This window comes from Euprymna scolopes, chromosome 23, assembly GCF_053919585.1.
Source record: "Euprymna scolopes isolate OS-2025 chromosome 23, ASM5391958v1, whole genome shotgun sequence".
In the NCBI taxonomy this organism is placed as follows: domain Eukaryota; kingdom Metazoa; phylum Mollusca; class Cephalopoda; order Sepiida; family Sepiolidae; genus Euprymna; species Euprymna scolopes.
In genome coordinates this window covers 78,196,271-78,217,572 of record NC_136504.1, presented here as the reverse complement: position 1 = coordinate 78,217,572, position 21,302 = coordinate 78,196,271, and the positions used below count along the sequence as shown (strand labels likewise).

The window sequence follows — 21,302 nt, the reverse complement described above, 5'->3', positions numbered from 1 at the left end:
AATGGAGAGGTGATAGGCAGTTCTTTTCCGTATCTTATTTAGTGAGAGAAAGAGTTTGTTCTGTAGACAATGATAAGCAGAGATTGAGACAAAATAAATTTAAATGGAAAAGAAAATATCTTGTTTATGTCTTATTCGGCAATTCCACTTCAGTCAGACCAAATTCAATCTTACAACATTCTTCTCTGGTAGAAAAGTAATGAACAGACCCCCCCCCCATTTGGATCAGTGATTCAAAAATAAGTTTTATGGATCGGAATCATAAAACTATAGGAAAAGAACTGGAGAAAATAAATGTAACTTTTGTGGTCTCACTGTATGCCAAATAGTATTATAATGAGCCTCAAATTAAGATTCCACATGGAGATAGTCCCTGAGGAATTCGTGTTAGTTACTAGTTGGTTAAAGCTACTTATTCCAAAGATTTTTTTTCCTCTCAACTTACTTTAGAGGGTGGATGAGTTTATTGCCTGCTGCCTCCGGTGCTGACATTTTAAATTTAGGGAGTTAAGCAAATTTTTAATATTGACTGCATTTTAAATTCAAAATATCAGTGCAAAAAAAGTTTGCATATTTTAAATTTTACTTGATTCAAATTAAAAGAATCCACATTATTCAGAGCAGGTGTTTTTTTAAATTCAATTTCAACTGTTTGCCCTTTATATTATCACTAGCATTTTAGCACGGCGTTGCCCTGGTGTTTGGAGGTGTGTGTTGTGCAAAAAAAAAAAAAAAAAGTGGTAGTAGTAAGGCAGGCTCAAACCCGTACTGCGAAGGAGGAAAAGAATGGGGGAAAAAACGTAACGTCTATGCTGTTACGACCACCGCCAGACCGGAAGTGACGTAGGTTTAAATTAAGGCTAGACAATCGAAAAGAGGGGATGACTTTCGAAAATATCGGCGAAAAAAGCGACCCCTCCCTGTTGAAAAGTGTCCAGTTGAGGGTGAAAAAATTAATGTTTTTAGCCAATTTTTCAGTATTTGTCGTCTGAAGAGTCGAGCTTCAAAACGATACTGATCTTGTGAAAATCTGTCGCCTCTGTCAAAAGTTTTAGGCACACATGCAAACATACATATATACATTTATATATTGGTAGCTCAAATTTTCGACCCGAACCGATTAAAAAGCTTGCCTTATCTCTGAATACCCTTTATGTAAAATTTCAAATGTTTAGACCAGAAATTGTCTGAGTAATTTGGTAGAGACCGCAGAGGTCAAATTTTTTTAAACTTTGATTCCTATTATGATCCCTTAACATTTATTGTTTTGGGCTCAAATCAAGTTATTAAGTTAGATCCATGTCCTAGGAACCTATATCTAAAATTTCAATTGTTTATACCCAAAATTGTTGGAGGAGTTTGGTAGTTCTCAAAAGTCAAATCGTTGAACTTTGACTCCTTAACAGCAAATTTCTGGCCGAAAATGGATTATAAAGATTTTCCCAAATCTCAGTATCCTGTATATCAAATTTCGAGTCTGTAGACTTAAAATTGACAGAGTTATTGCGTAGGGAAATGTACACAGACAGACACACAGCCAAACCTGTTCACTTTTATAGATATATAGATTTTATTAGTCACCTTTTTTAAGATTAAAAATCGTGGTTAATAAAATGATAATATATTTTATTAGTCACTTTTTTAAATATTACAAGTGGTTTATAAAATGATAATATATATAAAACAGAGATGGTTTATCACTCTTAATTATTTGCAATGTAAATTTATTGACCAACATATCAGTTTGGAGCAGTAAGTTGATTTGATGATAATTTTAATGTATTTTCTTGGTAAAGAACCAAGAATCAAATAAATATATATTAGTAAAAAGTCAATTGTATTTGGAATTATTATACGTGTTGACCAACTACCTTTTTTTAATTATTTTTTATTTTCTCCTTCTTCTATTTAATGAAAACCGAAATGAATAAAAAAAACAACCCCCGAAATGAAATTAAAAAAAATATAACTACAATGAAAAGGTTTATTCATTAAAGTTACCCATGCCGGTGTTGAAAAAGATTAGGAAAGTGTCCAAGTTTTTTCTTTTTTTTTTTTTTACATGGGGGGGGGGGGGGTCACCACTTATCAAGACCCGGAAGCCACTCGAGGATAAGGGTTATTGCATATACAGTAATCAATGGGATAGTATCGTAGTAATCGTTAGGATTGGAGATTTAATAAAGTGTCTTACTTAAGGGGGCGATTCATCAGGAATTTGTTTATGTTGGACTTGAAGACATCCAAGTTGTAGTCAGGTGGGAAACAGGCAAACGGAAGAAAGTTCCACAGGCGTGCACTTCTAAGAAATGAGCTTTGTTCATGGAATCTATGTTTTGATTTAGGTACAGATAAAGAGTGGGGAAAATTACTGACAGTGGTTTCAGCTAGGCAGGTGTTTTTCATGAAAGATTGGCGAGGGGAGGGGACTAAGAGATTGGAGCTCAGACGAGCACTTGCCATGGTAATAACAATAAAACAAAGACATGCTCACAGTGTCTCTTCTGTGGGAGAGAGGTTGCAGGGAAGAGAAAAGGGCATCCCCACTAAACCATGAAGTCTATTTTGTACTCTGTCAAGGCAGGATAGGCCCAGCCCACGTGGCAGCAGTACTCCATCCTTGGACATACTTGGCTTTTATACAGATAGAGAATTGCATCAGTAGTGAGATATCTTCTAGAGTGGTAGAAAGATCCCATAATTTTCCCTGCAACCTGGGCAACAGACTTGATGTACGTATTCCATTTCAGATCAGGGATAACGGTTAAACCAAGAAGCTTGTCAAAACATGGAGCCTCCCAAGATGAGAGCCATCCATTTCAATTGATGCCAGATGGGGATCAGAGCGTTGATGATGCAAAGAGAGGAACTTGGTTTTAGATGCAACCTCTTCCCACACTGTACCACGCGCTCAAGATCAGAGGAGAGAGAATCAGAGAAAACTTTGTCATTTATGGTCTTAGATGTGCTGCCATAGATGGTCGTGTCATCAGCATAGATGTCAACGAATGACTTAAGTATGTGCTTTAGGAGATCATTGATGTAGATCAGGAAGAGAGTTGGGCCCAGGATGGACCCCTGAGGGACTCCAGCATTAATACTGTGGGCCTCTGATTTCTGCCCATCAACCACTACTCTTATGAGCCTATCAGAGAGAAATGATCTAATAATTGAGAAAACATTGCCAGTTATACCATAGCTGGAAATCTTGTGAAGTAGGCCATTATGCCATACCTTATCGAAGACCTTTGATATATCAAGAGCAATTTCCCTAGAAAGGAAGCCTTTGTCGAGAGATTCACTAATCCTATGAGATATAACCATTAGCACATCTATCGTAGATCTAGCAGAACGGAAACCATATTGCATGTCACTAAAAAGGTTATTTCTCTATTTAATATGGATTCCAGCAACTTACTCATGACACACAGGAGACTTATTGGTCTGTACTGAGAGGGAGATGAGCGATCACCTGAAATTCTTAAATACAGGGCATACTGATGAGATTTTCCAGGGTGTTGGGAAGCACTTCTCCTTAAGGCAACGCTTAAACAGTTTTGTAAGTATGGGGGCAAGTTCTGGTTGGAGCTTTTTCAACACTATAATTGGAATGCCGTCTGGGCCAGTTGCTTTACTGGAATCAAGGTTCTTGATTAGCTTGGTGACATCACACACAGATATTTGTATGTTGCATAGCGTGTTGTCTGTTATAGGTGGAAATACGGGGAGTTGATGGCCTTCATCGCATAGGGTAGAATAAGCTGCAAAGTTCTTGGCAAATAGTTTGGCCTTATCTGATGCTGACGAGATGACCTCAGGTCCATTGATGATGGTTGGGATAGAACGCACGCTTCTGTTCAGGATCCTGTTTGCTATTTGCCAAAACCAAGCTGCTGCTCAGCTACTTTGGATTTAACGGACTAAGCATATAGCTCTCTTGTATTTTTTATTACTCTTTTACAGTGATTGCTGGTAATCCTGAAAGCAGCTTTAGTCTCAGTACATCTATTACATTGATAACAATGGAAAAAGTGATTTCTGTGCACGATGGGAGCAGCACATTCTGGGGAGAACCATGGCTGGCTGTTAGGCTTTTGTTGAAATTTTTTAGATGGTGAAGAAATGAAGAGTTAGAAAATTCTTTAGCTGTCAAAAATCAATGAGCAGTTCTTCAGATGAAGATAATTGATGCTTGTGAATTCAGAGAAGGATGACAGAGCATCCTTCTTGATTTCTTTCAAGAATCTCTTTCTGTTGACTGACTGAAATAGTTCTTCTTGTGATTGATAAAATAAATATGCTCTACAAAATGATTAGTCAGTGTGCAACCAAATTGCATAACATGGACATTTCTCTGTAAGAGAAACTAAGTCATTATTTATGTCTGCTATATCATTACCAACTATTACTTAACTAGCGGGCCTGTCGAAATTCCATGGAATAAGAAATATATTTAATCAACAAATATGTTTTGATAAAGCTGATACTTTTCTGTATAGTGCAAAAAATTAGTTTTTTGGACAGAAAAACCAATAGGATGCACCAAATATGAATTTATTAATATTTCTATGAAAATAATATCTATTTTATTTTAAATATAGGATAACTCAATAGATAACTCAATAAGTAATAATAAATACTCAGAAAATAATATTATGTTACATAGTTCAATACAAATAATAAAATCACGTCTTAGAGACAATAAAGACAATTTTAATTTACTCTTTCAATCCAGCACCTCTTGGCAGACAATATTTTTTTATCCCTGTTTCTTTCGAATGTTCTTTTTTTACATAAGGTTTTGCTGGCTTCATTCTTTGGCGAAGAATCGCGGCACATTGAAATTACTATGATTTCTTTTCTCACACCATTACCACTATGATTATATATTATTATAATGATATTCAAAAACGAAGCTACATCAAAGAGAGGTCACTGTCATATTCTTGTCTAGAGTTATCAGATGAGTGTTTTGCAAATTTGGCCTTTTTTGAAGTGGTTTGGCCTTCAAAAATTGTATTTTGCTTTTTTTCAAAGTGTAACGTACGGACTAACTAAGGAAGGAACCAACAAAATATTATGTAGATGTTATTATATAGAAAATTCTGACGGGATTTTGAAGGGTTACATGTAGAAAAATAAATATTAACCAAAATTTATTTTAAAATATCTAAGGAAGAACTCTGATTATTTTATATTTAGTCAATACGACTATTTATGTGAAAAATTAAATGGAAGTTAATATTTAATAAACCAAAAGACAAATAAAGATTTATTAAACTTAGTCATGAAATATTTGATTTTAAATTTTAACAGCTGTGAAATTTACATTTTAGTATTTAAAAAAGAGAGAAATATAGATATATTGATATTAAGTTAGTTTCGGAATTTTGAAAAATTATCACTTGAAAAAAAGGAAAGAAAAAGAGACATCAGACAACATTTTTCCTAAGTATCATCTGCTACCAAGAATATTTTCAATGAAATTTGTCGTTTGTTAATAACAATTTTATGAATATTTATCAGAACTGATATATTTGTGTCAATTTCTATGCATAGGCATTGGCACTGTAATAGTTAATGGAAGCAACGTTTTTTTTTGCTCTGGATAAAAAACAGTATAAGACCTTTTGTAAAACAAATAGATTTTTATTAACAAACTACATAGATGAGAGATAATAAAATAAAATTAATTTAACGTCTTCTGTTGACACTTATGTTTCTAAAGATAATGTTGCTTACAGGCCTCTGTACTTTTTTTTAAAAAGGCGCAAAAAAATAAAGATCACCCTCTATCAATTTAAATAATAAAATCATAATGAATTTTTTTAGGCTGATTTTGGATTTGCAATTTTTATTATCTCAAAAGTCATATATTCTATTATATGAATATATTTTTTTTTATTGGAAGCCTGTTATTAAAAAAATCTTTGTTTAGACTTCATATCGTGCAATATTTGAATTTAATATCATTTAAAGCTTTTTATAAATAATTATTTTTTAGAATTCTGTTTTTTTTGTTGTTGTTGTAATTTAAATAATTATATTAGAGAAAAATTATCAAGAAATTTTTTTTCTTAACATAATATTGATTTTATGTCTAATTTTATTTACAACTTTAAGGTAAGTGAAAAAAATAACAGGATTTTATATATATATATATATATATATATATATATATATATATATATATATATATAACTCTTTTCAGCTTTAAAAAATGCTGAAATCTTTATCAATTTACATTTATTTTGTTTAGTTTTCGTAACATGAAATATAAGGGGGGGGGGGGGAGTAGAACATCTAAAAAAAAATTTCCTCTAATATATTTAACGAAACCTACTTTTATTGTGTAAGTTTGTTTAATAATAAATAAATATCGAAAATTTTGGAAAATATGACTATTATTTGACTTTTCCCAGATTTTTAAGACATGGGTATTTTTTATGACATGGGTATTTTTTAAGACATGGGTATTTTTTACGACTTCAAAGACGTCACTACATAGGAACGTGGTTTTAAAGCGTCAATAATATAAACACGATTTTTGTCTTGCATTTTCATTATTTTTGTATGCTGTAAAATTTTTATTTTTTTTAATATTTGCATTTATTTGAAGTTTCTTCTTCTAAATGGTAAAAATGGTCGGATGATAATCTATCTATACTCCTATAAATTCGTTTTTCTTTTGTGTGTATTGATATTCATATTAAAACCCCTTTTTTCTATTTATTTAAAAAGAAAATACAATTTTCTTATATATAGGTTGTGAAATTGAATTCCCTAGCAAAAGATCTAGTTAATTTGCATATTCTTTTAAACATTCATTTTAATTAATTCCCTATTAGTTGCTTCGGTTTTCTAATGGGATAATCATTTTAGGTATTTTAATTTTAAGTATTACGTGTAATTATATTCGTGCAGATATGAGGGGCGTGCAATAAGTAATGCCCCTGACTCACTTCCAGTTGTCTGATCTAGCTGAAATTTTGCATGTGCAATGATTTATATCTCTACGGGTTATGTGGTAAATTACAGCTCTGAACTAATTGTGGTTTTTGTTTTACAGGTGTTTGAACTGAGTCACGTGTGAAATGGAGACTGTTGAATGTCGAGCAGTGATCCGTTTTTTTTATTTGAAAGGACGCACACCACAGGAGACTTTTGATGAAATGAAAGAAACTCATGGTGATGATACCCCATTATATGACCTTGTAAAACGCTGGCATTGTGAATTCAAACATGGCCGGAAGTCTGTGGAAACAGCTCCCAGACCTTCTGCCATTGATGAGACATCTGTCCATCAAGTTGAGCCTGCCATTTTGGAAGATCGGCGCATTACTATTCACCAAATAGCCTAAGATGTCAAGATTAGTACAGGGTCTGTGGAAACTATCATTCATGACCATTTGCATATACATAAGGTGTCTGCCAGATGGATTCCCAGGTTGCTCACATCATTCCAGAAGCGAGAACGCATTGAGTGCTCGAGGATGAATTTGGAGATGTGCCAAGAAGATGAGTCAAAGTTTTTCAAAAGACTGATTACACAGGATGAAACTTGGGTTCATCAATATGATCCAGAGACCAAAGCCCAGTCAATGCAGTGGAAGCACTTGGACTCACCACCTTGAAAGAAGGCAAGGGTGCAGCCCTCCGCTGCCAAGGTCATGCTCACAGTCTTCTGGGACCAGGACGGAGTAGTGATAACAGATTTCTTGGCAAAGGGTACCACAGTTACAGAAGCCTATTATGCTTCACTTTTGAGTAAATTAAGGGAAACTATCAAAATCAAGAGGCAGGGAGATCAGTAAAGGTACCCTCCTCCTCTAGGACAACACTCCGGTCCACAACTCGCATGTCACCAGATGAGAAGCACGGGCGTGTGGTTATGAAATCCTCCCCCATCCTCCCTACTCTCCTGACTTTCACTTCTTCCCAGCCATGAAGTTGTTTTTGAAAGGAAAGCATTTCCCAGATGATGCAGCCTTGATTTCTGAAGTCACGTTGTGGTTGGAGGACCAACCTGGGGTGTTCTACAAAAACGGTTTCCAGAGCTGCATCAAACGATGGGAGAAATGCATAACTCTAGGTGGTTCCTATGTAGAGAAAGACGAATAACTGTGCCAAGTTTTGTTGCTCTACTGCTATGGGAAGTGGGTCAGGGGCATTACTTATTGCACACCCCTTGTATTCTGCAGGATTTATACTTGCATAATATTTGCGTAAAATGTTTATAGTAGACACAAAATTGTTTCTATATATATTTATGTATACGTATATATTTTTGTTTAACAAATTTTGCCTACCAAACTCCTCCTAGAGTTTTTGGTCTACCGATATGAAATTTCATATATAAGGTATTTGAATCCATGCAAAACTTTATATTTGGGTTTTAGCCCAGAAAAATCGGTGCAAAAGTGTGAAAATTAAAAAGAATGAAACTTGCCAGGTGAAGGTCGAATGCCGGCATTACAAATGCTACGTAGTAGCTACTGGTTTATATTTTAATTTTTAGCCTTGCAGTAAACATGTTTTCATAGCCCAGTCATTCACGGCAGAGGCAAAATAAATCATGAACTGAACGTTTTGGTTTCGATTCTCGGTGGTGGCGCAGCATTCTTTTTTTTTATACTTTTTAAATCATTACTATATATTACATCCAATCTATCTATAAAAGGGAAAATGTATTTTCTCTATGGTAGTAAAGGAAGACTATTATACAGAAAAGCATTCCTTTGCATATTCACACTTTTTAATATGTACATATGCACACACAGTACATAGGGCTCGAGCAAAGTCGGGCGGAACTGCTAGTGTATCTATCTATATATTTATAAATGTGAACGTGTCTGTGTGTCTGTCTGTGTACATTTCCCTACGCATTAACTCTGTCAATTTTTAGTCTACAGACTCGAAATTTAATATACACGGTACTGAGATTTGAGAAAATCGATGTGATCGGGTTTCGTCCAGAAATTTGGCTATTAAGGGGTCAAAGTTCAACGATTTGACCTTTAAGAACTCTACCAAACTCCTCTGACAATTTTGGGTCTAAATACTTGAAATTTTACATATAGGTTCCTTGGACATGGATCTAACTTAATAACTTGATTTGAGCCCAAAACAATAAATGTTAAGGGGTCATAATAGGGGTCAAATTAAAAAAATTGACCGTTTTTTTGCGTGTTTTTTTTTCTCAACATACACCTCCAAACACCCGGGCAACACCGGGCACACATGCTAGTATATCTATAAAAGTGAAAATGTCTGTCTGTCTGTGTGTCTGTCTGTGTACATTTCCCTACCAAATAATTGTCAATTTTAAGTCTACAGACTCAAAATTTTAGATACGGAATATCGAGATTTGGAAAAATCTTTTTAATCGTTTTACGGCCAGAAATTTGGCTGTTAAGGAGTTAAAGTTCAACAATTTGACCTTTGAGATCTCTACCAAACTCCTCCGCCAATTTAGTGTCTAAACACTTGAACTTTTAGATATAGGTTTCTTGGACATGGCTCTAACTTTATAATTCAATGTGAGCCCCAAACAATAAATAATTGAGGTAAAAGTTTAAAAAATTGATCTCTGCAGTCTTTACCAAATTAGTCAGACAATTTTTGGTAAAAACATTTGAAATCTATCTATATCTATCTATATATATATAAAAGTGAACATGTCTGTCTGTGTGTGTCTGTGTGTGTCTGTGTGTGTGTCTGTGTATGTACATTTCCCTACGCAATAACTCTGTCAATTTAAAGTCTGTTGACTCGAAATTTGATATACAGGGTAGTGAGATTTGGGAAAATATTTGCAATCCGTTTTCGGCCAGAAATTTGGCTGTTAAGGGGTCAAGGTTCAATGATTTGACCTTTGAGAACTCCACCAAACTCCTCCGACAATTTTGTATCTAAACACTTGAAATTTTAGATATAGGTTACTTGGACATGGATCTAACTTTATAATTTGATTTGAGTCCAAAACAATAAATATTAAGGGGTCAAAATTGGGGTCAAATTTTTTAAAATTTTACCTCTGCGGTCTCTAACAAATAAGTCAGCCAATTTTTGGTCTAAACACTTAAAATTTTACATAAAGTGTATTCAGATCTAAGTCAAGCTTTTTATTCGTTTTTTTTTTTCTGAAAATATGGCTTCCAAGAGGTTCAAAAGATTTAACCTTTGCGGTTTCTAGCAAACTATTAAGCTAATTTTGGGTCTAAACATTTGAAATTTTACATAAAGTGTATTTAGACTTTTAATCAGTTTTTGGCCGAAAATTTGGCTGCCAAGAGGTCAAAGTTGAAAGAGTTGACCTTTGCAGATTCTACCAAACTCCTCTGCCAGTTTTGAGTCTAAACACTTGAAATTTTAGATGTAGGTTACTTGGATATGGTTAGACATTTTAATTTGATTTAAGCCCAAAACAATAAATGTTAAGGGGTCAAAATAAAAGAAAATTTGACCTCTGCGGTCTCTAGCAACTTTTCTTTATGGTTGTTAAGGAAGTCTATTATATAGAAAGGCATTACCATACATATGCACACTTTTTAATATATGCATATGCATGTATGTACATTTCTCTAACAAATAAGTGTCAATTTTCGGTCTAGGGACTCGAGATTTTACATTTGGGAAAATCTTTTTAATCGGTTTTTGGCCAGAAATTTGTCTGTTAAGGGGTCAAAGTCCAACGATTTGACTTTTGAAAACTCTACCAAACTCCTACCCCAATTTTTGGTCTAAATACTTGAAATTTTAAATGTAGGTTTCTTGGACATGGATCAAACTTTATAATTTGATTTGAACCCAAAAAAATAAATGTTAAGGGGTCATAATTGGGGTCAAAGTTTTAAAAAAATTGACCTCTGCAGTCTCTACCAAATTACTCAGCCAATTTTGGGTCTAAACATTTGAAATTTTACATAAAGTGTATTCAGACAGAGGGCAAGTGTTTTAATGTTTTCTTTTGCTGAAAATTTGGCTTTTCAGGGGTCAAAGTTCAAAAGATTTTACCTTTGCGGTCTCTAGCAAACTATTAAGCCAATTTTGGGTCTAAACATTTGAAATATTACATAAAGGGTATTCAGACATGCAACAAGCTTTTTAATCAGATTTTGGCCGAAAATTTGGCTTCCAAGAGATCCTCTACTAATTTTGGGTCTAAACACTTGAAATTTTAGATGTAGGTTACTTGGACATGGGTAAAGTTTTGTATTTTGATTTCAGCCCAAAACAATAAATGTTAAGGGGTCAAAATTGGGGTCGAATTGAGAAGAAATTTGACATCTGATACATAAAGATAAACAATAGTAAAGTTATGAACAATACATAGGGCCCGAGCAAAGCCGGGTTGAACTGCTAGTATTATAAAAATAAATTAAGTATTTCTGGGCTGCAGACATTAAATTAAACGTACAAACACATATATTTTTTTCCTTTTTATTCATTTATTGTTGGATAAACAAATTTTTAATTCTTTGACACTTTTAAATAATTAACTACCCTGACTAAAATACAAAATATTTGGAATATTTTCCGATATTATCAATAAATATAGGATACATTTGGATTTTGTTTACTCCAAATATAACCTTTGTTAAATAATGACATTGTCATCAACTTTTTCTTTGAATAAAATAGTTATTATTTGTGTTTTCTCCAAATATAACTTCACATAATGACTTTTCATCACAAATTCTTTTTGTAATTCTCAGATCCTTCCAAGAAAAATAAATTCAATACATTAAGTATCTTCAATTTTTTTAAATTAAACATCGACTCTCTGTCAACATATCTTTTTGTAATTCCCAAAATATTTTTCCAAGAAATTAATTCGTCTTTTGAAATTGTCTATAGCTCAAAATATAACTTAATTATATTTACTTAACTTTGCTTTACATAATCTCAAGAAACTATGCGCAAGCGTGTGCCTGCATGAAACTATGACTGACAAATCGAGTTTCATAATTTTTTGGCAGGGGTGGGGAATAAATTCGCCATAGTAAAGTCTTTTTATGGGGGATTCAAATCTTTTAAATCATTTAATTTAATTTTCCTTGGTTGGGAGCGTCAGCCAGGGGAAAAATAAATAAAATAAAATGAAGGATATAGAATTAAATTAAATGGACCTATACAATGAAGCCTGTTGGGAGGTGGTATGGAGATGCGCCAATCAACCGTACAACTACAAAGTAGACACAGAGGCAAAAGAGTAATGACAATAACAAGAGAAGAATAACAAACACTGAAATTCATTTTAAAGACGAGAAATCGTCTTTTATTTACCAAATAGAAATAAATGCAAATGGCAAATTCATAAGGCCTGGAAATTGTGGTTGGTTCAAGTAAATCAGTATCAATCTCTGGAATGGGACAGTTTGATGTTAGTAGGCACTGGAGGAGGTAACCAGACACTGGGTACTGAAATAGAGCTGCAGGAAACGATGGAAGACTGCAAGAAGATGTAGGGGGTGCTGGAGGGCTGCAGGAGGCGCTGAAAGTCTGCAGGAGGCACCAAGGGCTGCAGGAAGTACTGGAAAGCTGTAGAAGGCACTGAAAGCACTGAAAGACTGCAGAAAGTACTGAAAACTGCTGGAGGCGCTGGAATGCTGCAGAAAGTTATGGAAGGTGCTAGAAGGCTGCAGGAAACACTGGAAGGCTGCAGGAGATGGAAGGCTGCAGGAGGTGCTGGAATCCGCTGGTTAAAGGAGAGTAGTCTCAGGGAGCAGGCAGGCAGTAGTAGTCGCAGAGAAGTAGTTCATGGTTGCCATAGGAGTAGTTTATGGTTTGCAAAATGTAGTGTAGAAAAGGTAGCCCTGAAAATGGCTGTTTGAGCTACCGCTACTGCTGTTGAGTCTTTTTAGCTGCTGGGCTTGTTGACAACTGGAAACATCAAAGTCACGGATTCCAGCTGCGTTGAAAGATTTGAAAGAAGTTCACCACAGACACGCTGTATTCATGAAAGAGTGTTGTTACATCGGGTGTCGTTCTTGGTAAAAAAAACAAAAAAAAAAAAAAAAAAAAAACATGAATAGATTTAATTCCCAACTGAATTTGTCACAATAAAATGAGATGTAAACTGATTGTGTGTATGTTCGATTCGATTTGGAATTAAAAGTTTATTGTTATTAATTATTTGAAAAAAAATCAAATTTTATGTTTCTTTTCGTTTGCAGATAAAATAGATACCCTCAACCTCCCCATGTTAAGAATGACTTTAAAAATAAACACCCGATTTTGGGGAGGGTATGAAAATATTTGCCCCAAATTTAACTATGATATTCATTGTCAGCATACCCACCCGCAAATACTATTAAAAAAAAAAAATTAGGGGCAGGCAGTGTCAGTCGCAGAAAAATGGATTTGTTTCCGTTAGATGGCAGTATCGGTTTCAGATAAGTATATTTGTTTATTTCACGTACGTGCAACTGCAACATATCGTCCAGTGAATTACAGTGCATAATATAGGTCGTTATATCTCAAAAACTACTTCAGCAAAATTTAAATGAGATTTTCTTATTCAGCATAGTCGAAAACCTGTGAAAGTCGTCATTTTAAAGAAAATTGTGGAGGTGGACTTAATGTAAAAATTTACCAAAAATTTAAATGCAATATTCGTTTTCAGCATATCCGAAAACCTCTAAAATCATCATTTTAAAGGAAAATGTGAAGGTGGAAACCAAGTAAAAATTTACCAAAGACTGCTTGAATAAATTTCTATTTTTCTATTTGCTAATACAGTATATGTTGGTGCTGTTGGTCATCCGTACCTTATAATTTGTCTGGCGTCACTTTCGCCGAATGGTTTTGTAAACAAAGAAGTGCGATTCTCAACGAAAGCCCGTCGGGTCTCCCTGCTTGTGTTACTTATGAACAAATGCATCTCAATCATTTGTTTTTCTTTTGCAAATGAAAAGAACAAGTTATCAAAGATTTTTGTTCTCGTCATTTACGTATTTACAAACTAACCTTTTCGTTAACTTTGACCTTGCGACGGTGGCGGGGCGGGGGATAAAAAGAGGTCACTTCCGGTATGAAGTTCTATTCCTCAAACGAACAATTCACCAACATTTCTGACATGTAATTCTTTTCGATATTTGTTTTAAATCTTTTACGTTTTTCTTTATTAATGTTTTAATATTATTTTAAATATTCTGCTATGTCGTCGTCTCCATCTGAAAGAATGAGCGACGAAGAGTTTGCCCGAATCTGTTCGGACGAGCAAAAGATGAATGTCATGTATTGTTCGTTACGAGATAAATCGGTGAACCCGCAATCCTGGCAACAGAAGATGGACTTTTGGCACGAAGCCATTACTCGTCACTGCCACCAAAATGGATTGATCATCATCGAAGCGGATCGTCTGGCCAAACAATTCGTTCGTAATGGACGGACACCCCAATGCCTGGAAGCGGTCATTGCCGACATGAAGAGGTCAGTACAGTTGATCAGACGTGGTTAGAATGTTTACAATACTTCTCTTGATTTCCGCCGAAATGCTGAATAGAATTAAGTTTTGTCTTTAAATTGTATTTTCTCTTCTTTAAAAAATTTCGAATTCATTTTTTATAGTCTTAAAAATCGAACTTTTATTCAATGTTTATAGAAAATCAAACTTTATTTTTTTACATATGATTTCAAATGAAATTCAATTTTTACTTCATCATTGTTTATTAAATTGTTAGGGGGCGATAACTCCAATTTCTTCTTGGTCAAATAACAAACAAGATTTTTTGTTTTTTTTTCCGAATACAAAAATATTTCGAAAGCATTTATTGTATAAAAATGTGGTACTTCTACAGTTTATCGCCGAAAATAGAGACGACATTTTTTTTTTCGAGCACCTATCATTAGAATCAGGGGGAGAAATCAGTATTTTAAACTATGGCCGAAGTAGGAAATAAATAAAAAAATTTAGATATTAATTACTTCCGGAAAGAACTATGAAAAAAGTAAATAAAGAAAGTGAAAGTGTTTGGGTGCTAATGCAGAGAGTGATCCGCACTATTTTTTAAATCGTATTTCCAAGTTTAATTAAAGTTTTATGATATGTTTTTTTTATTCAATTGTAAGGTTGAAGTATAGAATAGGTACAAAACACCCTCCCCTCCGGCCCTCCATATGTTAAGAATGGCTTTTTGGTAATTATTAAAAACAGAAAATGAAAATGACATATTCATAATTGTTTACACTGGGCGAGTCCCATTAGAAAACCAGGCCCTCTTACAGTTTAAAGAAATAAAAATATGAGAAAGAAAATGGGATATGTCGTGTTTGGTAGTAAGAATGCCACTTGATTGGATTCGGCGTCATTTTTTAAAATATTGATAGAAATTTAAAAATTGAAATTATTCTAAGTATTCAATAATTATTAGTATAAAAAATAATTGTAAAATATTTTTTAAAAGGTAATCATATTTAAGTAACGCAATTCGATTGCCTATTTATAGTGAACTATTTTACTTTATTTTTAAAAAAAATTAATTAGATCTAAAAAAAATCGAAAATGAAAGGAAGTGGACAACAAATTGCTGATCAGATATTAACGCCGCAAACAATGACGTAAAACGGAATTTGTAAAAAAAATCTGTTTTTATTATTGTCAATGTATCGTTTATTTTTATAATTTTTAATTATTTTTATTTGTTTGTCATTTTATTTATAAAATTACGCGGGAGTTGGGTTTTTTTTTGTTTTTTTTACACAGGTATCACCACATTATCAAGGCCAAGAGGCCACTCAAGGATAAGGGTTAAAGAGTGTACAGTAGAAATTGGAAAATATAGTAATCATTAGTAATGAAAATTCGGTAACTTATATGGAACGGCTCATCAAGAACTTATTTACGTTAGACTTGAACACAACCATATTGTAGTCAGCCGGAAAGCAGGAAAACGGAAAAGAGGAAAACGGAAAACAATTCCACAGGCGTGCAGTTGAAAGAAGCTTTGTTCATGGAATCTACGTTTAGGTTTAGGCACAGATAAAGAGTGGGGGGGGGAATTATTCATAGTGTTTTCAGCTAGATGAGTGTTTCTGGTGAAAGTTTGGTGAGAGGGGACCATAGACTGAAGCTCAGTCGAACACTTTCCATAAAAATAACGATACAAGCTCGCAATATCTCTTCTGTGAGAAAGAGGTTGCAGGGAAGAGAAAAGGACATCTCCTACGAGGCTACGAAGTCTATTTTGAACTCTATCAAGGCAGGACAAGTTCTTTCTAGCAGCTCCTGCCCAGATGTGGCAACAGTATTCCATCCTTGGACGTACCTGGCTCTTATATAGATAGAGAATTGCATCAGTAGTGATATATCTACTGGATGGATAGAAAGATCCCACCATTTTTCCAGCGGCCCTGGCAACAGATTTGATGCATGTGTTCCATTTAAGATCAGGAGTAATTGTCAAGCCCAGAAGCTTGTCAAAGCTTATTCAATAAAAAATTCTAAACGGTTAAAAATCATTTTTTTTTAATTCCTGTATTTAATTAAAAAACATTTAAAAAAGAAATCTGTTTTCTAACATTGTCAATTTCAATATTTCATTTTATTTATAAAATGACATCAATTTTACTATCCAATCAAGTGGTATTCTTACTACCGGTGTAACACGACTTATGTCCCATTTTCTTCCTCATATTTTTGTTTCCTTAAACTGCAAGAGGGCCGAAAAGGAAAACATTTATTGTATAAAAATGTATCAAAATATAATTGTAAAGATATTTATTGAAAAGTCTGCGTAAGAAGATATAATTCTAATAAAACAATTTTGTAATTTTTTTATTTATTTCCCACTTCGGTCATAGTTTAAAATACTGATTTCTCTCTCTGATTTTAACAAGTGCTCGAAAAAAATGGCGTCTCCATTTTCGACAATAAACTGTAGAAGTACCAAAAATGTATCGATATATAATAGTAAAAACATTTATTTAAAATCGGTACTCATGCACTTATTGATCCGTGCTGAAATAATAACGTTATTTAAAAAGCCATTCTTAACATGGGGAGAAGAGGGTGTTTTGTAACTATTCTGTACAATTGAATAAAAAAACATATCATAAAACTTTAATTAAACTTGGAAATACGATTTAAAAAATAGCGCGGATCAGTAAGTGCATTAGCACCTAAAAGTCTGCATAAGAAAATATAATTTGGCTGATGTACATGTGTGATGTGAGGCCGCCATAGCAAACTATGCATCTTGTATGCAGCGCGTTCGAGGGAGCGTTTATTATTCTGAAAAGGAAAGAATTTTGATGTGTGTGACCTTGTTTTTTTTATTTTGGCTTGAACTTTGCGCTTTTTGGATTATTTTGTTAATTTTTTTTTAAACATGGATTGAAGAGGTAGATCTGATATAAATGTACGAAAGCTATCCCAATCAGCCATAGAGTATCAATATACTGTACGATGGAGAGGTATGTATGTATACTGTGAGCTTCTGATTTCTGCCCATCAACCACTACTGTTATGAACCTATCAGAGAGAAATAATTTAATAATTGAGAAGACATTTATGTCTTATGAGTTATGGAAATGTCTGGACATGATTAAGGGGTATACATTTGGTTAACTTCTGGAGGATGGGAGCTGTGACAGATGGAAGCATAGTTTTTGATGGTGAACAGAGTTTTGTTTTTGTCGGAAACTGGGTGCAGATTTTGGATGTCGGCTGTTTTGGAGGGGGTTGTAGAATTTTTTTAAAGGAAGAGGGTTACAGTTGTCTGGAGGATTCAGGTGTTCACTTTCAGGTCATCCAATTTCATCTTTAAATTCACTACTTCCACATACTTCTCCCTCCCTTGGTCATGTTAACATGATTTCTTCCCACATTTGTTATAGGGTCAGGTAGCCAGGGATCTTCTTTCTTGGCACAATTTGCCAAGACTTGTAATGAGTCCTCCTGGGGTGCATCATCTTTGACAGTTTCTTGGCAGAGGGTGTTGTGACCTAACATAAAATAAATTTCTTTTATACAGGAAGTGCATAAATTAGAACCATGATATTTTATTTTTTATTTTTTCCTTTTCAAACCTTAATTTCAACTGGAAAGTTTGAAGGTCTAAAAATGACTTTTGATCAATAAAGTGTAACGATAGTAATTACAAATTTAATTTCATACAAAATTTCTTTTGCGTTTTTTTCTATCTTTTGACATTTTCATTTTGAAGATCTGGAAAACTGAAACCTTTGTCTGTTGTGGAATCTGATGGAGCTGCTGTTGGTTGGCTTTATTGGGGTTATTCCAAGTTGATCCGGAACCCTCTCTCTTGGGCAGTGACCTTAGCCAGCAATATGATAGTGAAAAACAATAAAATTCAAGAAGAATGTGTCATGGAAGTCTTGAAGGTCAGTAACACATTCAAATAAAAACATTAAAATTTTGTCTAAAAGCATTCTTACATCGATTAGTAATGGAGACTTTAAACTGAAACTATCCTATTTTTTCATGTTCAATTAACTATGCTATTTCAGACTAATATATTTTCAGTGCTCAATTTAGGAGGATGGAAGTTAGGGTTAGTGTATATCTATTCTGTTATCATTAGACACCCTCTCAGGCATTACTTCCTCCTTTTTTGGAGGTCAGTAGTGTATTTCTTCTGTGGTCATGATTCTTTTCATCATTGTACAAATGTCTTTGCATTTTTGTAACAGCCATTTACCATTGAATTCACATTGGTAATAGTAGTTTTTTTTTCTGGAATTTTAGTGACTACATACTTTCTATGCCCTTTTAATAAAGTGCTTTCCTTTCTCATTCTTTCCATCTTCTTAGACCCTTAATGAACATTTTGTGTAATAACTATTAATATTGGTGTCATCATATGAGAGGGGGGGGGGCAAATTATGGGATTTTCATCCCATTGTTTCCTCTTCTTCCTCCTCCACCATCATTATCATGAATATTTCAATAAAAAAATTGGTAATATAGAAATTATAGTATATATTTTTTGTCTGTTTGGGTATCTTTTATTTTAATGAATTTTGTTTCAATTGAAATTATTATCTCATTGAATATCTTCTATATATACAAAGCTGTATTTTATTTGCCTGTTTGTTCACAAACTCTTCCTATGGTTTTGGAAATCAACCCACCCACCCCTATAGCCATATATATTTTGAAGTAACATTACTCAAGTTATGTGGGATAAATACATTTCATTTTGATTAAAGGGAATACAATGATATTGTAGGATCTATATTCACGCCCACACAAAATGTTACGTGTCTGTCCAGGGATATGAACGAACAACAAACTAAAAAGAAAAAAAAAGAAAACACAGAGTTAAAAATATAAATATTAGGTTTAACATAAAACAAAACATACAAATAATATTTACAAGTAAATAGACTTTATTAGTACTACTGCTAGTAGCTTTGAAAGCAATTATAGGATATATAGCGTTGATGGTAAAAGGGAGATAAGAACTTCAAATCATATGTTTTATGTACGGTAAATCTGATAAGAAGAATATTAAAATATATACTGCTTTGGTCAGTAAGAAAGTATACAGAAATTTTTGTATTTACAGAAATTCCATTTTCTTCAAATGATGCAGTGGTTGGCTTTAAAGAAGTTTCTTTCAGCTGAATTTTCATCTTAGAAACATGTCCAGAGTTCTTAACAACTGATGTGTCTACTAGTACAGCATCCTTACATGTTTTTGCATGGAATTTTTTTAATTATTCCAGATTGTTTTAGACCTTTCTAAATAGAATAATTTAATGTTCTATTAATTTTTATGTGGAAAATGAATGTTATAATACTTTTTTATAAGGAAAATGCACTCTCATAACAATAAAATTACATTGACACACAGACTCTTATTAGATTACTAAAGTTAAGCAATGTTGAACCTAATCAGTACCAAATGAGTGACCATTTGGGAATATCAGACATGTGTCAGTGGTTAATTATATTTTAAAAATAAATATATATATATATATATATATATATATATACACACACATGTATAGGGATATCAGAGTTTTCCTGTTTATTTTGAACTGCCATATCTATCCAGTGTATGTTTACATACAAATAATTTCTTGTTGTTTGCATGTGTCTTAATAAGTCTATTCAGTTTTTCTAAAGTTTGGCTGGTGCACTTTGTCATTATTAAAGCATCAAACATCACATTTTTTAATGTATAATTTTAAAAACAATACATCAAATTGTTTAGAGTTTATTCCTGAAAAATAAAACGCTGAGTTCACAGAAAAATCCTGAAAAACATTTATGTTGAAATCAAAACGTTATCAATAATAAATTATAAGAATGGAAGAAAATGTCTTGTTGGAGCTTTTAACATTTCAGGAATCATTTGGACTTTGAACTATCAACTACACAGCCTGCTCCTTTCTCTGTTGATCTAAGCAAATATGTTTTTGTTTTCTAGAAAAAAGCTGATCAGTTGCTAGAGAGCCATCTGGAAAGAGTTTGCACACATCGTGAACAACATTTAATTGACTATGACCATTTAATGGAGTTGTATGCCAATTTATGCACAGACAAAAGGGAATTGTCATTGCTCATAACATATTTAGTGAAACACAAAAAAGCTCTCATCATACCACAAAGCTCATCCAATGAAAAACCTGTGAGTATCCTTGATTCATTCTCTTATTTACCGTCAACTTTATTATGCTCTCTCTATCACTTTCCTTTAAATATATATATCTATTATATTATAAAACTCAAATTGTCTTGCTTAGGCATTGAAACCATCCATCTGGTTTCCAGTTTGGAAAATTCAATAAATAATAAAATAAAAACAAAGCCATGAAAGCTTTTTTTTAATCAGCAATTGTTTTGTGTTTAAAATATACTTATAAAAACGATAAGTAACTGTTACCAAATGAAGTAAAAGTGACCTCTCATAGTTAAATAGTTGATTAAGAAAAAAACTAAAATTCTATTTCTCACTGTAACTATATCCACACACAATAGCACTTAATACTTAAGTATTTGCTTTAGTTTTTACAATTTAAACTATTTTAAAGCCTTTTTATTGCATTACATTCTGTAAGTGGCAGTTTAAAGACGTTAAAATTCTTGCAAATTGTGTAATACTTTGAAGATTACTTTTTAGCCTGTTAAAAATAGGCAAAAGTTATAGCCGTTGACTTGTGATAAGAGTTTTTGCTAAGAGTCGCATTTCTTTGTTTACAAAGCTATTTGCCGGAAGTGACGTCAAGACAAATTTTAAGGTTTGGATGACCAACATTGTATATAATATAGCTCTTCTTTTTTTTTTTTTTTTTAAAGAAAATATAGAAATAGAATTTTTAGTAAATTT

General features: G+C 33.2%; 1 protein-coding gene and 1 long non-coding RNA gene across 2 annotated transcripts in view; one reads left to right on the top strand and one right to left on the bottom strand.

Annotated features, from left to right (window-relative positions):
• Positions 1 to 12,253: 12,253 nt before the first annotated feature.
• On the bottom strand, positions 12,254 to 13,912 carry LOC145246029 (uncharacterized). The gene is made up of 2 exons (XR_013863066.1): positions 13,773 to 13,912; positions 12,254 to 12,991 (listed from the first exon to the last, which is right to left on the bottom strand). It is a non-coding gene; the product is annotated as an uncharacterized LOC145246029 (long non-coding RNA).
• A 64-nt stretch (positions 13,913 to 13,976) lies between these two features.
• The window catches only part of LOC145246028 (charged multivesicular body protein 7-like), a 61,014-nt gene continuing 53,688 nt past the window's right edge, over positions 13,977 to 21,302 (top strand). The window contains exons 1-3 of the mRNA XM_080107855.1: positions 13,977 to 14,436; positions 18,171 to 18,348; positions 20,403 to 20,603. Of these exons, the coding sequence (XP_079963981.1) occupies positions 14,162 to 14,436; positions 18,171 to 18,348; positions 20,403 to 20,603 (654 nt within the window). The 5' untranslated portion in view covers positions 13,977 to 14,161. The remainder of the gene's footprint in view (positions 14,437 to 18,170; positions 18,349 to 20,402; positions 20,604 to 21,302) is intronic.